This window comes from Motacilla alba, chromosome 15 (assembly GCF_015832195.1).
Source record: "Motacilla alba alba isolate MOTALB_02 chromosome 15, Motacilla_alba_V1.0_pri, whole genome shotgun sequence".
Taxonomy (NCBI): Eukaryota; Metazoa; Chordata; class Aves; order Passeriformes; family Motacillidae; genus Motacilla; species Motacilla alba.
In genome coordinates this window covers 5,364,701-5,378,827 of record NC_052030.1, presented here as the reverse complement: position 1 = coordinate 5,378,827, position 14,127 = coordinate 5,364,701, and the positions used below count along the sequence as shown (strand labels likewise).

The 14,127-nt window shown below is 46.6% G+C and overlaps 2 protein-coding genes across 2 annotated transcripts in view; both read left to right on the top strand.

Annotated features, from left to right (window-relative positions):
- Positions 1 to 14,127, top strand: part of ESS2 (ess-2 splicing factor homolog) — a 32,930-nt gene that overhangs the window by 9,874 nt on the left and 8,929 nt on the right. The window lies entirely within an intron of this gene.
- Positions 2,604 to 14,127, top strand: part of DGCR2 (DiGeorge syndrome critical region gene 2) — a 45,144-nt gene continuing 33,620 nt past the window's right edge. Inside the window, exon 1 of the mRNA XM_038152077.1 lies at positions 2,604 to 2,964. Within this exon, the coding sequence (XP_038008005.1) occupies positions 2,886 to 2,964 (79 nt within the window). The 5' untranslated portion in view covers positions 2,604 to 2,885. The remainder of the gene's footprint in view (positions 2,965 to 14,127) is intronic.

Sequence of the window (14,127 nt, the reverse complement as noted above, 5' to 3'; positions counted from 1 at the left end):
GGACTGCAGCTTTTCACCCTTCCAAAAGCAGGTTCCAGTAAGGGAACTGGTTCTTTAGGTCAAAAGGGAAGCTGTGGTTGGAGATACTTGGTTGTTTCAGAGGATTGGGCTATTTCGCTGCAAAAATAAAGGAAATGGGTCCACTCACTCAGGGGACAGGGAAATGGAGCAATTCTCAGTTCCTCATATTTGCACGTTACCTCAATCCCAGATCCCAGCTCACGGCTGCTGGCCTTAGAGCAGCTGGTTACAGGCCCCAGCTCAGGGTCAGGCCAGGGCCAGGGATGGGTTCAGCCACCCTCACCATGAGCCCCTTCCCCCGCCTCTCCCTACCCCAGCAGCTGTCCTGGCACAATCTGGGGCACTGGGCACCTCTCACCCTTCCCTTTGGTGCTGCTGGGCCATTGGTCCATGGCCTGATTGCTCAGGGGTGCTGAGGGGCTGCTGGGCACACGGGTGTGCTCGGGGCCCCCCTCTCTTCAGAGCTGAGCTGCTGTGGGACGTGGCATGGGGAAAACGAGGACTGCCTTGCCTTGGGACAAGAGCCAGGGATCAGCACCCTGCTCTCATGGTGGAGGCATCACAGGATATTTATTTATGCATCACCCAGTGTGGTGTAATGCCCTGGCCCTGGGGTGGATAAGGATACCCTGGCTCAGGCCTGTGAGGGTGTGCTGCAGGAAGCCAGGCTCAGAACAGAATGTCCCCACAGCATCCCATGGGAGGAGCAAAGCTGGGAAGTTTGATGCTCACACTTTGTGCTGGAGGATGTTGTCATACTTAAGGTCCCCACAGACTCTTGGATCATGGCAGTATTTGGCAGCACATGAGAGCTGGGAAAGTGGATTTTGGCCTAAATCTTCAGGCAGCGCCCTGCTGCTTGTGACGCACTCCAGCGGGTCCCCACGCACGTTCCTGGGCACACAGTGCTCCTGAGCCCCAGGGCTCAGAGCTCCAAGCTCATTCTTGCTGCTCCCCCGGCTCTGAGGAGCTCTGGCCAGGCACCAATTTCCCTTCCCATGTTAAACTGCACATTTAGGTTTGAAAGAAGCACCTCCATGGGGCTACTGACCTGAGCTCCTGGGGGGACAGAGGCAGTGAGTGCTCAAGAAATCCCACAGAAGGCCCTGTTCCCTGCCTGCAGCTTGGCAGCTGACCCATGGGGCAGTCAGTGACTGAGGGGGAGCAGGAGCCATGAAAGGAGAAGTAGCTCTACATCCATTTGGAAAACCCTTGAGAAAAGTTTGTGGCTGGGTATAGTGAGTAATTTGTATTAACTGGGAAACAGAGAGTGGGTAAAATAGGATCAAAATGGTCCTTACTGGAATTGCAATGTTTTATTTGAGAACAGCAAGTTGTAGCAAAAGAGTAGAAAACACCTAATTGTGAATAATTAAAAATATATAAGCACTTCCAAGGCACCTTCCCAGGTTTTGACTTTGAATAGGTTGTACTAAAAAGCTGGAATTCCCTGCAGAGGAAAGTGACAGCTCTAGCGGGTCAGCCATTGTGCCTGGCTGAGCCTATGTCCTGGTGCTGCCCAAACACCTCCCCTTGTCAGTGGAAATTCCAGATGAATTTTGGAAGTGGATCTTATGCTAAAACTGCTTTTTGATCCCAAATGCCACCTGGGCTGACCTCCATCCAGCACCAGTTGTGGTGCTGGGCCACTGTCTCCAGCCAGGGACAGCCACCACCCTGCCTGGCTGACACCACCCAGGGTCAAATTCCTACAGGCACCTGTCACTTACAGGGCCACTAGCAATGACCTGAGCCACACAATTAGTTCTCTTTATGCATTTCCTCTCCGTGTGGGCCCGGGAACTGGGAAGGCAATGTTTCCAGGAGCTATGGAAACAGCTGCCTGGCTCTGGCACTGTGGGGTGCTGGCTGTGGGAATGTCCCAGCCCTGGTTGCTGCTTGTCCTTGTCACCCTGCAGACATAAGAACAGGGACTGTCTCATCCTGCTATGGGCAGGGGTGACCCGAGTAATGAAGAAGGAAAAGATGATCAACCTGGGAGCATGCTGGGGCTGGGAAAGGCCAGAGCTTTGTGCCTCTGCTGCGGTGCAGGCAAGGTGGTGGCATTGGGAAGTCCCTGCAGAGGCAGGGAAAGGCCATGGCAGCAGAGATGGAGGGCACCCGGAAAGGCTGTCCCGGGGTACAGAGGAAGCTGGTTGGGGCTGTGCCAGTGGGAATGGGAAAGTCTGTCAGGGAGTGATGGAGCTGGAAAGGACAGTCCAGCTGGGGCCGGGGAAATGCTGTTCTGCTGAGAAGAGGGGACTGATAGAGGCTGCCCTGGGGAGGTAGAGCCAACTGAGCAAGGCTTTCCTGGGGGTAATGGGGCTTCCATTCCGGTGAGGACTGAGGGGGCTGATGGAGGCTGGGGGGATCGTAGCGGCCATCCCGGGGGGAGCGAGGGGCCGGGCCGCAGTCCCGGGGGTCGTGAGGCGCTCGGGGCCGCCCCGCCCCCGCCCCCTGCCGGCGGCCCCGCCCGGCCCCGCCCACCGCCGTAAGCGGGCGGGGCGTGCGCTGATCCGCGCGCTCGGCCCCGCCCCCTGGGTGCCGATTGGGCGGGCGGCGCGCGGCGGGAGGGGGCGTGGCGGCGCGGGCACGGCGGCGGGGAGGCGCGGCCGCCATCTTGTGCGCCGGCGGAGCCCTGCGAGCCGCCCCAGCGCGGCCGCCCGACCCGCGCCGCTCCCGCCGCAGCCAGGGCCGCCGGCTCCGCTCGGGGCGGCGGCGAACGGCGGAGGGAGGGCAGGGGAAAAGCTCGGTGCGGACCGGGACCCCCCGCTGGCCCGGCGGCGGCCCCTCCTCCCGCCGCTCCGCGCGTCCCTCCCCGCGGGTTTGTGGCGCTGTGCCGGGGGAGGATGAACGGAGGATAAATGGTGCCCAAGGCGGACAGCGGCACCTTCCTCCTCCTCTTCCTCCTGGTGCTGAGCATCACCGAGCCGCTGCGGCCAGGTAGGGGCGGCGGCGGGGCCGGGGGTGCGGGCCCGGGCGGCCGGCAGGGTGAGCTCCCGGGGTCGCCGGGGACAGCCCCGCTCGGGGGGCGGAGTGGCCGGAGCCGGCCCCGCCGGGGAGCTGCGGGCTTTGCCGCTGCTTTGTGCGTTTGAACAGAGCCAGGACGCGGCCGAGCATCGGTCCCCTCTGCCGGCTGCCTGCATCCGAGAGAGCCTGCATTTACCCTGGGAGTCGGGGTTAAACGTTCGTGTTAAAGTGTGAAAGCTTGGCTAGAAATCTACGTAACCCTAAGGGTAATGAGCGCAGAAAATGTGGTGACGAAGTTTTCGGGTGCTTGTTGCTTACCTGCTTTTATGCTGTGGGCCTTGGTGCCTACATGGCCAGACAAAATGCTTGCTTTCGAAGTGCCATTTAATCCTGCCAGGAAGAGAGAAAAAAAACTGCCGCACCTGGTTCGTCTTTCTGGTTCTGTTTGTGCTTCTTTTAGGGAAATAATTCAGCGATGTAGTTTGTGTGCTAGCTGCTAGGCATAGTGCTTAAAGTCTTAAGATGATTAACTTCGCAGAAATGGGTGGTGTTTGCGGGTAGAAAACTACGGTTTTTCTAGGTATATCGCTCAGCTGGAGTTTCTTTTTGGGTATTGAACTCTCTTGGACCTTGGCGGAGCCCTCGGGTATCATGGGCAACTCTTGCTAAAGAGCATCAGTAGCCAAAACGTGAGGCTGCCTGGGGTGGCTTTGCAGGTTTGGGAATCGCCCTCCCATCGCACCGAGAGACTGTTCCTGGGTGATACGTGCTCCTAGTAAAGATGAGAGTAAGAACTATGGTGTACTTTGAAACCCCCTTGTTCTTTCTCTTCAAAATAACTTTTATGACCCAGACTAATAAAACGTAACAGTATTAATGAACTGCGTCTAAGTGAGTTCCCAGCAGAGCTGAAACACAATTGGGTCAGTGTAGGCAGAGTTATTGAAATAACTAACTTGGGTGTTGAAACGTCTCTGTGTTGGCCTTGTTTTGTTTTAGCTTGCTTTTATGGCAGCGCAGTGTATGTACAGGGCTTATGATATGCACTTAAGTAGCCAAAAAGCCCCGTTGTGTTGGTAGCCTGGTATTATTACAGCTAGAGGCTTTTATGGCTGGGAAGGTACTATGTAAAACTGATTTCAAGCAGCTCCTTTTTGCTGGCACTAAGTGCTACAGGCTGCTGGATTGCTGGCTGAAAATGTTCAGCTTATTCAGAGCTGTCTTTATGCTTTTATAGGTGGGTAGGCTTGACCCTGAACTCTGCTGGTGTTAAGCATTGTAGCCTCCTAGAAATTCAAAAATGGCCTTTTTCATATTGTGTCACATTTGTCACTCCAGTTTGATATTGTACCTCTGTCAACAGCTGATGCTTGGTGGATGAACACAACTTTTCACTTAGATTTACTTTGTTAAGATGAATTATATTTTTCCACTGATGCTGTTCCTGTAATGTACCTGCTTTAGAGATTTGTGGTGCTGTAGCCTCACTGGCAGAAATGTCCTTGTGAGCAAACCTTTACTGATCTGCTGAGGTTCTACACCACTGGCTTTGAAACTTGTAGTGTTAGAATTCCCCTGTGGCAGCTCCATAAGCATTCCATGAATTTTGCTCAAACCATATGTATTCCTGAACCCAGGGTGATGCATGTGGATGTAGTGTTGCAGCTGGAATTCCTTGCTGTGTGAGGAGTTTCTGAGTTCCATTTGGAATACACTCATCCATCCTGTTTACGTGGTGGCTCCGGTTGAGCACGGTGGCTGAGCTGTCCATGGTGATGCCTCCTCCTCAGAGGAGGCACTTCTGGGTGGCTTCACAGCTCTCTGCCGATGTCACTCGGCTTCTTTGCTTCATTTAGTATCTTGAATTTGCTGTTTCAGACAAATCACCCATTTGATAGATTAGGAGCACACGGTTTGATCCTGAAACATGAGGTGCAAGTAGGGAAAACCTGGCTCATGCGAGTACAGAGGACACACAGAACCAAATGTACCACTTGAATCAGTGGTGAAGAAGTCTCCCTAGTCTCCTCTGGGGAGAGACAGAAGAAAGAGAAGAGAACTTGGATTTAGAATTTATTTCCCAGGTGGTGTTTGCTTTACTTTTTGCTGCTTTAAACCTGTGTGTTGTAGCAACTGTCTCTTTGGTTTAGGAAGGATGCCTGCAGCTTGCTTAGCTTAAATCTCTACTTGGAACTATCAGATGAGTGCTGCAGGGCCCTGGGAGGTTTTATGTACTTGGAGATGAATGTGTAGTCCCTTCACGATTCAGTCTCGGCAGATCAGGCATCTCTTTGTATTTCCATGTTAATTTGACACTGGCTTTGTATCCATGTTCTTGCTGTGCTCTTCAGACAAATAAAACCTTCTTTTAAGCCTCCTCAACTGTAGTATCTTTTCATGCAATCTGAGAGGCAGTGATTTTACATGGATCTATTTTTTTTCTGCATTTAGGGTGAGGGGGGCTTTAGTAAATTAGGAAGAAATTAATTAATTTTTTTTTCTCATTTTTTTCTGTCTTGGTTACATGAGTCTGTTTTGTGCTACTGCCATCACTAACAGCACAAGGTACTTTCAGCATACCATGATATTGGCCCCAGCTGTGCAGATCTGGGTTCCTGAAGGCAGAACTTGTAATGGTAATTTTGAGCCTCTGAGAATTGCCACTTCAATTTTTTTTGTCCCAGTGTTTCCATCTTTCCCATTCTGTTTTGAGCATACCCTTGATTTGACTAGTTGCCTGCTTTACAGTGCATTTTTGAAAGCGTTCTTTTTTTTTTTTTAAAGTAGGGCATTTCTCCTTGAGTTGTGTTACTCACTGTTTTTGGAATCTGCTAATGTGAATTGAAGCTGAATGTATCAAACTCTTCCAACTATATGGGTGTAGAGTCAAGGACTAACTTAATATTTCCTTTAAACACTTGCCGATTTTACTCTGTCTGTTGCTTTTTGGGGATATTTACCACAGTAGGGTTTAATTTAATACAGTCTTTTCCAGGACAACTCAAACCCATCTGCCTCAGGTTATCTGACCAGCTGGCTGAGAGAGCTGATGTCTTTGTGTGAGGAATATTTCAGTGGTGTGTTAACTGAGTTGCAGTAAGCTCTTCTGGTGCTAGCTTAGATTTTGCCTGAGTTTCTGAACCAGTGCATTTCTGTTGGTTGTTGGAAGAGCATCAGGGATGTAAGTTTTTATAAATTTGGTCTTTCACAGTTTGAGAATATTTAAAAAGTTTCTTTCTCTGTTAACACCCCACTGAGAAACAGAGGTTTTGGTGTCTTTCTGTAGCGTTGAGAGCTTAAGCAGTCTGGAATGACCACGCTGACATGTTTCAGAATACTATTTAGAGGATTAATTAAGATCATCATCACTAAAGACAATAACATGTTTTCATATTTCTCTAACAAGATACTGCTGCTTGCTAATGGAAAACACTTAAACATGGTCAGGCTTTATATTGGATTTTGTAATAGTGGTTTAGTACAGAGCCTTGTGAATGTAGGTCATTGGGCTTTCTTATTAGAGCATTTGCCAGGCAGCTAAAAGCCAATTGAGTTCTTGTTCTTCCAGCGTTTTTTCTCCACTTCAAAGCTAGCCAGAGGAAGTAATTTCATTACCCAAGTTCTGTTTCAAAAAAATATTGCACAATGTACTTAATCTGCAATGCTTAGAAAGACTTGCCAGTGCAAGTGGTCTGGTTAAAACCCCACATCCAGCTCCCAGCTGGAACTTCCCATACACTTTGGAGCTTGCTGGCAGCTGTGGTTGTGCTCTTACAGGTGAGGTGTTGGTGTTTTGACACAATACAGCTGTGTTCAGATTGCTAACTCTTCCTTGTCTTTTAGTCAAGAGGTGTTGGTCGTACGTGCAAGGCAGAACTCATCAGAGTAGAGGTCTAAGAAACCCACGATCAGCGCAGTTTCAAGGTGATCCACAGGTGTGCTGTGAGTGGATGGGTCTGGTTTTGTCCAGTTGAAGTGTATTGATTAATTCAAATGGAGACTCAAATATATGAGTCATAAAATTTGCTCTGGCCAATGTTCTCTGCTCTGGAGAGTCTTTGTTGGTAGGCAGACATGAACTCTTATTTTGCTATTTTCACTGTCTCCACCTCAGTGAGAGCTGTGGTGAGTGATATTTATTCAGGTTCGTGTCGTTGCTAGCTGCAGTCTGTGTATTCAGGTGAATTCTCAAGAGGAAGGTTCTGGGAGTGAGGGGTAGAAGGGTTTTTATCACACCTCCTCAGTTAATTTTGCTGAAAGTAGGGCTTGGCCTGTCTTCCAGTCTGGTTATTTCCCCCTCATCCTTTTGCTTCTTAATCTACTGGTTTTAATTTTTATTTTTCTTCCTGCTGTTACCTGTTACTGAGTTTTGTTCTGATGTTCCTTGCTCCGCTGTTTGTTGTTTTTACAGCTGCAGAGAGCGAGGCTGACGGATGCAAAAAAACCTTTTTTTGTGGCTGATCTCAGTGTAGCAGAGAGACAAAGCTGAAGGTATCAGACCTTATTAGCAGGTCTGATACTTTAAGACTGGTAATTCCTGATGTTAATTATAAAGCAAAATTTTTGAGGTGCAAGTGGATTTGCTACTAGCCGTGGCTACAAAGTAAAGGAGAAAAAAAGGAGTCAGTAGGCAGGGCTGTTTGCATTGCTTTGGCTTTGAGAAGTAATAAACCACAGGGGGCACCTTGGGGGTTTGCACACACTTGACTTCTGTGTCCCTGTAGTAGCTCTGGGGGCAGGGGAAGGTTGGTCCAGGAGAGCAGAAGTGGTGGAGGATAAAGCACTGTGGCAGCCTCTCTCTGCAGCAGGAGGATGCAGCTGTGCTTCTTTCTTGGTATGTGAGGGGAAAGGCAGAGCTAGACTGAAGAGAGAGGAATTTTAGATACCAAGTATGAAAGATGTAAAATCCCCTGGTGAATGTCAGAAAACCAGTCAAGACTTTGATGAATCATTCTGTTCCCTGGCATTACCTTTGTTAGGGCTCGTGTTGGTATTGGATTGTAATGTAAGAGTAGTAGCTGCCTCTGTGGTCCATCTTTGAGTAATGCCTGGGTCTCTGGGTTTTTACGTGGTGATTTCTCACAACTTTTATAAATTCTTGTTTGATGCTATGAGGTGCATATGAATAACTTCTTTTGTGATTAGCAGAACTTCCCATTGTGCAGTGCAGACCTGTGTACCCCAAGTGGAGCTTCTGATACCTGAAAATTCTGTCTGGAGCAGAACCTAGAAGGAGCTGGGTAGAATCACAGCTCCTGCCCTTCAAGCCTTAGTGTGCTCAGGGTTGTTCTGTATTTTGAAGTGCACATGTGCATTGGGTTCTTGCAGTGATAGTCTGGACAAGGAAGAGCTCAGATAAAAAGGGAACAGAGCACAGCTAATGGCAGGCTCAATGAGAGGCTCTGCACATCTTTGCCTGTGTGATCGGAAGGGCTAACCTGTGATGGAAAGAGCCTTGCTAATCTTTTATTCTGTGTAGACTGATAGAAAGTTATGGCTAGGAGGAGTATAAGAGACGGGGTCATCTGTCCTCCTGTCCCAAAAGAATATCTGGCAAACCCAGGCAACTCCTGAAGGTGTTTGTCAAGCATATTGTCAATTATTTCCTGTGATAAACTCCAAACACCAGATTCTTTTGGTAACTCTAGTGACCAGTCTGTTTGTTCTGCAGTTATATTTTATTATTTGTATAAATGCAGTCTAATGCACGGGTCCCTCATAAGCTGCAGCTCTAAAGAACAGATTCACAGTTTTCCAGGACAGTTTGGGTGCCAGTTTTTCTGCAGCACTAAGTGTGGTGGGTGCCTGCCTGTGCCCAATCCTTCCTGGCTCTCCACTCTATGGAAGGGTTTCTGTTTCATGCTGGATCCTTGCATGGCAGGCTCACATGTGTGCCCTGCAGTTCAGAGGTGGTTTTGTGGAGGGTCTAGGAGGAAATGTGGATGGGGTGGCAAAGTCATTGATTTGCTGCAGCAGGACTCGAGCAATTTAGTTGCTTAAAAACATGAGTTTGGGATTAACCTTTAATCCATATTCCCTGAACTGTGAAATCCTCTGGCATCTTGCGGTTTCCTGTGAAACTTTAAAATTTTCTTTGTTTTAAAGGGTCAGCCTGCTAATTCTGGGTTTCATGAACAGTGTTTTAATGGTATTTGCTAAATGGATCTCCTAAGGAAGTTATTAGTAGTGTTTTCCTGTCTTTCAGAGAATTTAGTAATATGGTTTTAGTTTTAATGGCAGTTGATAGTTACTTTATTATCTATAACTAAACTAAATAGCATTCAACTTCCCACTTAATTAAAATTGGTTGGTCTGACATTATATTTAGCTTCTGTTCTGTTTATTGATTCTTGTGCTTGAGAATTATCAGCCAGCTCAGGGGCTAGAAATGTAGAAGTAGTTTTTGGTGGCTGCAGGGATATTCCCTGCTCTTTTGTCCTTTAAGTGATTTTTCGTTGTCATATTTTCATTTGTGTAACTCTTTTTTCTTGTGTTGTCTTCTCTTTCACGCACTGCTTCTGTTGTGCTTCCTCATGCCTTTCCCACTCTAGGACCAGTTACTTGGGGTGCCCAATGGAATTACTTGAAAATCAAAGCTAATAGAAAAATGGGATTAAGTGCCATTTGTAGTAGAAGGATGCTGAGTGTTCTGGGCTGGCTGCAAAATTGTGTTGATGTTGTCCCTTAGCATTTCTATGTTTGGTCTGTGTTAATATTTCTTTAGCAACATAAATAAAAATATTTATTCTGACTTAAAAGAAATTTACCATCTTTTATACGCTTTAGAAGAAAACAACCCTGCTTCTAACACCTGCTGGGTTTGAGTTTGTGCACAAGTGGCATTTTGCTTTGTTAAACCTCTAAAACTTATTGGAGCCCGTTTTAATCTAGGGATGGTTAAAACTGCGTTTGTGTGTTCTCTCTGTTGGATTTGTGGAAATTTGATACGCTTAAATTACTCTTCCCTGGTTAAAATCAGTGACATAAGAGTACCCTGTTAATGAGATCTGGGAAAATCTGCATGAAATGTTGCGAATCTTGCAGGAGGGAGATCAGAGACTTAGGTAGAAGCATCGTGCCACCTCAATTCTGGCAGTAAGCTGGTTGCAGGAGATGATTCAAGAATGCTGTAGTGCCCATCTTTGTCCTTCTGAGCACTAAAGGAATTGAATGTAATTTTTCTGTTGAGGTGGCAGCTAAAAAATGGCAAAGATCGTTTTGTGGCATAGTACCTGACACACGGGCATAATAGATGTTGAAGAGTCCTGGCAGTACTTGAGCTGTTAGAAGGTGTGGGGGATGAGAAAACTACTCTGAGAGGGTTCTGTGCCTTTTTACAGCTGGGTTGGATCTCTATTTGCTCACTTTTGCTGGAACTATTAAACTTAGGAGTTCGATGCGTGGAATTTCTCCTCAGGTATTTGTTTTGCTGGGGAAGAGGGACACACAGGATCTCGCCCAGTATGGACAGGCAGAGCTGTGGCTGACATTGGCCACATTCCTGCTGTGTTGGGCTTCAGTGGAGCAGGGGAATGCTATTCAAAGCATGAGCCATTTGCTCCAGTACACTACAGCCACTGCACCAGCTCCTGTGCAAAGGGTAAAACTGCATTTCTGTATTTGAGGTCATAATATTTCTGTGTATTGCATTTTTGCTCTGAAGTGTTCTAGGTGCTTGCTCATCGAGTCTTGTACAAGATGTGAACAAAAGTGAAACAGGAGCAAAAGCTTTTTTTAGTGTGACCTGCATTTGAATAGTGCTCAGGCACAGCTTTCCTGTCTCCCTGAATTGTTAGATTCTTGTTTAAGACCTTTAACTTTCTTAGGACCCTGTAGAGAACTTCTTCCATGTTCATTTCGTTTTAAAATTAAAAAATGATGTTAGTTTTTGGAGAGTGGTGTAGTTAAAAACACCTGATTTCATAGGTTGAACTTTGTCACCTATTTGCATTGAAGACTACTGCAATTCCTCATGTTTTAGTTCAGCAAAGTTTTTAAAGTACATACTTAGCTTTAAGTTGTATATTTTCGTTTGATTTGTTAGGATTGCTCATGTGGTGAAAGTTTAAGGAATATGCTTAAATACTGCTGAATCGTGTACTAAAAAAAAGAAAAAAAAAAAAGATAGGCACTTCTTTTGTTTTCCTGCAAAGAAGGAACATGTGTTGTCTTGCTAAGTAATTCTGCTGAAATCTGGCAATTCCTACTTTCAATTTAAATGGTGGCTACAAATTAGCCTTGATTGCTCTGACAGTTCTTGAATTGCTGTTATCCCGTTTCTGGGTACTCTTCTTGTTGAAACGTGATCTAAAGAAAATACAAATTCAGTTCATGTAAAATTTTGGATTTGAATTTTTCCTCTGAGGAAAATGAGTTTCTGTAGATTATTTAGTTGTTTGGTGGTTTTTGTTTTGTCGTTGTTGGTGTTTTTGTTTTTTTTTTTTTTTTTTTTTGTGGGCTTGGGGTTTGTGTTGGTTTTGTTTATTTGTTTGGGGAGTTTTTTGTTTGTACACCTATAGTTCATTTGGTCAAAGGGCCTCTTCCTCTGCTGATTCTTAGTGAAACTGTTTTGTATATGAACAAATACTGATCCAGACTGTCTTGGTGGGATGTATTAATCTTGAGGATGCAGGAAGAGGAGAGGTACCATTTCACATGCCTGGATTTTTTTGGGAGTAGTTCTGGGTGGGCAGCTGCCAGGTAAAAGCTTTAGATATAGAAGTATTTTGAGCTGTGGAACCCAGGTAGTTGAAGGATTTGTGGTGTGTGTGGGATAATCCATCTGCCCTGACCTGGTATATGGAGGGAGAAAGCACTGTTTTTGATGGTACCCTTTTCTGGACACAATTGATGACTTGCTGAGTATATCACTGCTGATGTTCTTCTTAATGGACTTTTTTTTTGTTGCTTAATTTCTTGGGAGAATTAGTATGTTGTGTGTGTGGCTGTATTTAAATTCTGTGTGAGGAATAATGTTGTTTACTTAGCACTATTTCCTGTGAGCATGTTTCAGAAGCAGTGGGGCTTAATGGAGCCTGCACTCCAGTGGGTTTGTCACTGTCCCTGTACCTCCTCTGCTATAGCACCCTTTCTTGGCACTGATTTAACAAGGCCATATCTTGCCTGTGTCCCTCTGCCTATCCCACAGTATGTTCCCTGGTGTGAAAAAGCTGGGGGTCCTGCAGGGTCTCTTGCAAAGCTTCAGTTACCCCAGCTCAGCTGCTGCTGGCTGGGAAACCACCCCCCGGTGGTGACAGTGTGACACCCAGGTGTGCTGGCAGGCTGGCACCTGCTGAGCAGTGCAAGCCATCTGGGGGTTTCCTGCCCTCTGAAGCTCAAGAAGGTCATAATTTTCTTCCCTTGTGCAAGCTTTCAAAAGACATATGCTGTCTTTTCCTGGTTTTTACTTCTCTTAAGCTTGCTTTAAATTGTTTAGTGAATTTGTGAGGTGTGATTGGCACTTTCACTGATCAGCTTTCTTTACGGGAAGGGTTAAAACTTTGGTTCTGCACAGGTGTAAGTCACTCGTCACTGTTGTACTAAAACACCAAAATACAAAACACTTGAGGTCCTGAGCAAGGTTGTTAGTGTGGAGAGACAACAGGCTTGAATTTCGAGCCATATTAGAGGCTTCTTGAGTACCAGTGGCTTTGGTTTTGTTTGTACTGACTGCTCTTTGTGCCTGTGCTGTATTTTGCTTTTCACTTCTGCCTCTTTACTTATTATCATAATATAACAGTTTCTTGGGGGGAAGAAGCGCAAGACTGTTGCTTAGCCTGGTATTCTCACTATGAAAATAAACTGGTTTTCAGTCTGGAATGCTGCATTGCCTCATTCACAGTATTCTTTCAGCTTAGTTCAAGTGGCAAGTTTTGTTTTCTCTTTGGTTTTAGCAATGCTGGAGAATTAGGAAGTTAATTTTTTCTGTTTCAGTCTTAGGAATAAGTTCCCACTTTCATGAAGATCAAAGTCTGTATTTTCTAAGTCTTAAAAAATTATAGCCAGGATTCCCATTCAAGAAGCTCTAATGTTGATGCTTTGGCTGAATGCTGTGTCTGTTCCCTGCCTTTGCTTTTTTTTTTTTTTTTTTTTTTGTGGTTATTTTGATTTCTCTTTCTCTTTTCCTTCCTTCCTGGCCTTGAGTTTGCCCTCCAGACAAAGAGCAGACAATGAATTGCAGTGAATGACACTTGTGAGCAAGGAAAAACTGGGTCAGTTCCAAGCTCGTGCAGGGTGTAGGTATAATAAATATAGAATCTTAGGATCATTTCAGTTGGAAAAGACCTTTGAGACTATCTAGTCCAACCATTAACCCAGCACAGCCAAGTCCACTAGCAAAACATGTCCCAAAGTGCCGCATCGACACCTCTTTTACATACCTCTAGAGACTGTGACCCCATTTCTCTGGGCAGCCTGTTCTAATGCTTGACAACCTTCTTGGTGAATAAATTTTTCCTAATGTCCTATCTAAACCTCCTCTGATGCAATTTAAGGCCAATTCCTCTTGTCCTGTTGCTTGTTACTTGGGAGAAGAGTCTGACCCCCACCTTGCTGTCGCCTGCTTCCAGATGGTTGTAGAGGGTGGTGAGGTCTCTTCTGGGCCCCGCTGTCTGAAGGTTTTTTACCGAGTGAAGAGTTTACCCTCTGAACCATGAGCAGCCAGTTCATCCAGGAGAGTGCTGCAGCAAGGGGTGTTAAAGATTTACTAAAATCTGCCAGGTAAATGACATCCACAACCTTTCCCTGGACCACTAAGTGGGTCACCTTGTCCTAGGAGGAGATCAGGTTAGTCAGGCAGGACTTGCCTTTCACAAACCCACGCTGGCTGGGCCCGATCACTTGCTTGTCCTGTGCGTGCCATTCATGGAGGATGATCTGCTCCACAGCCTTCCCTGGCGCTGAGGTCAGACTGAGCAGCCTGAAATTCCCCACATCCACCTTATGACCCTTCTTACAGCAGCTGGCTGGCATTCTTGCTGATTTCCAGTCAGCTGGGACCAGCTGAGCTGGCCAGGACTGCTGGTAAATGATAGAAAGTGGCTCAGTGGGCGCTTCCACCACCTCCCTCAGGATCCTTGGGTGGATCATGTCCAGCCCCACAGACTTGTGTGTGTCTGAGTGGCCACAGCAGGTCAC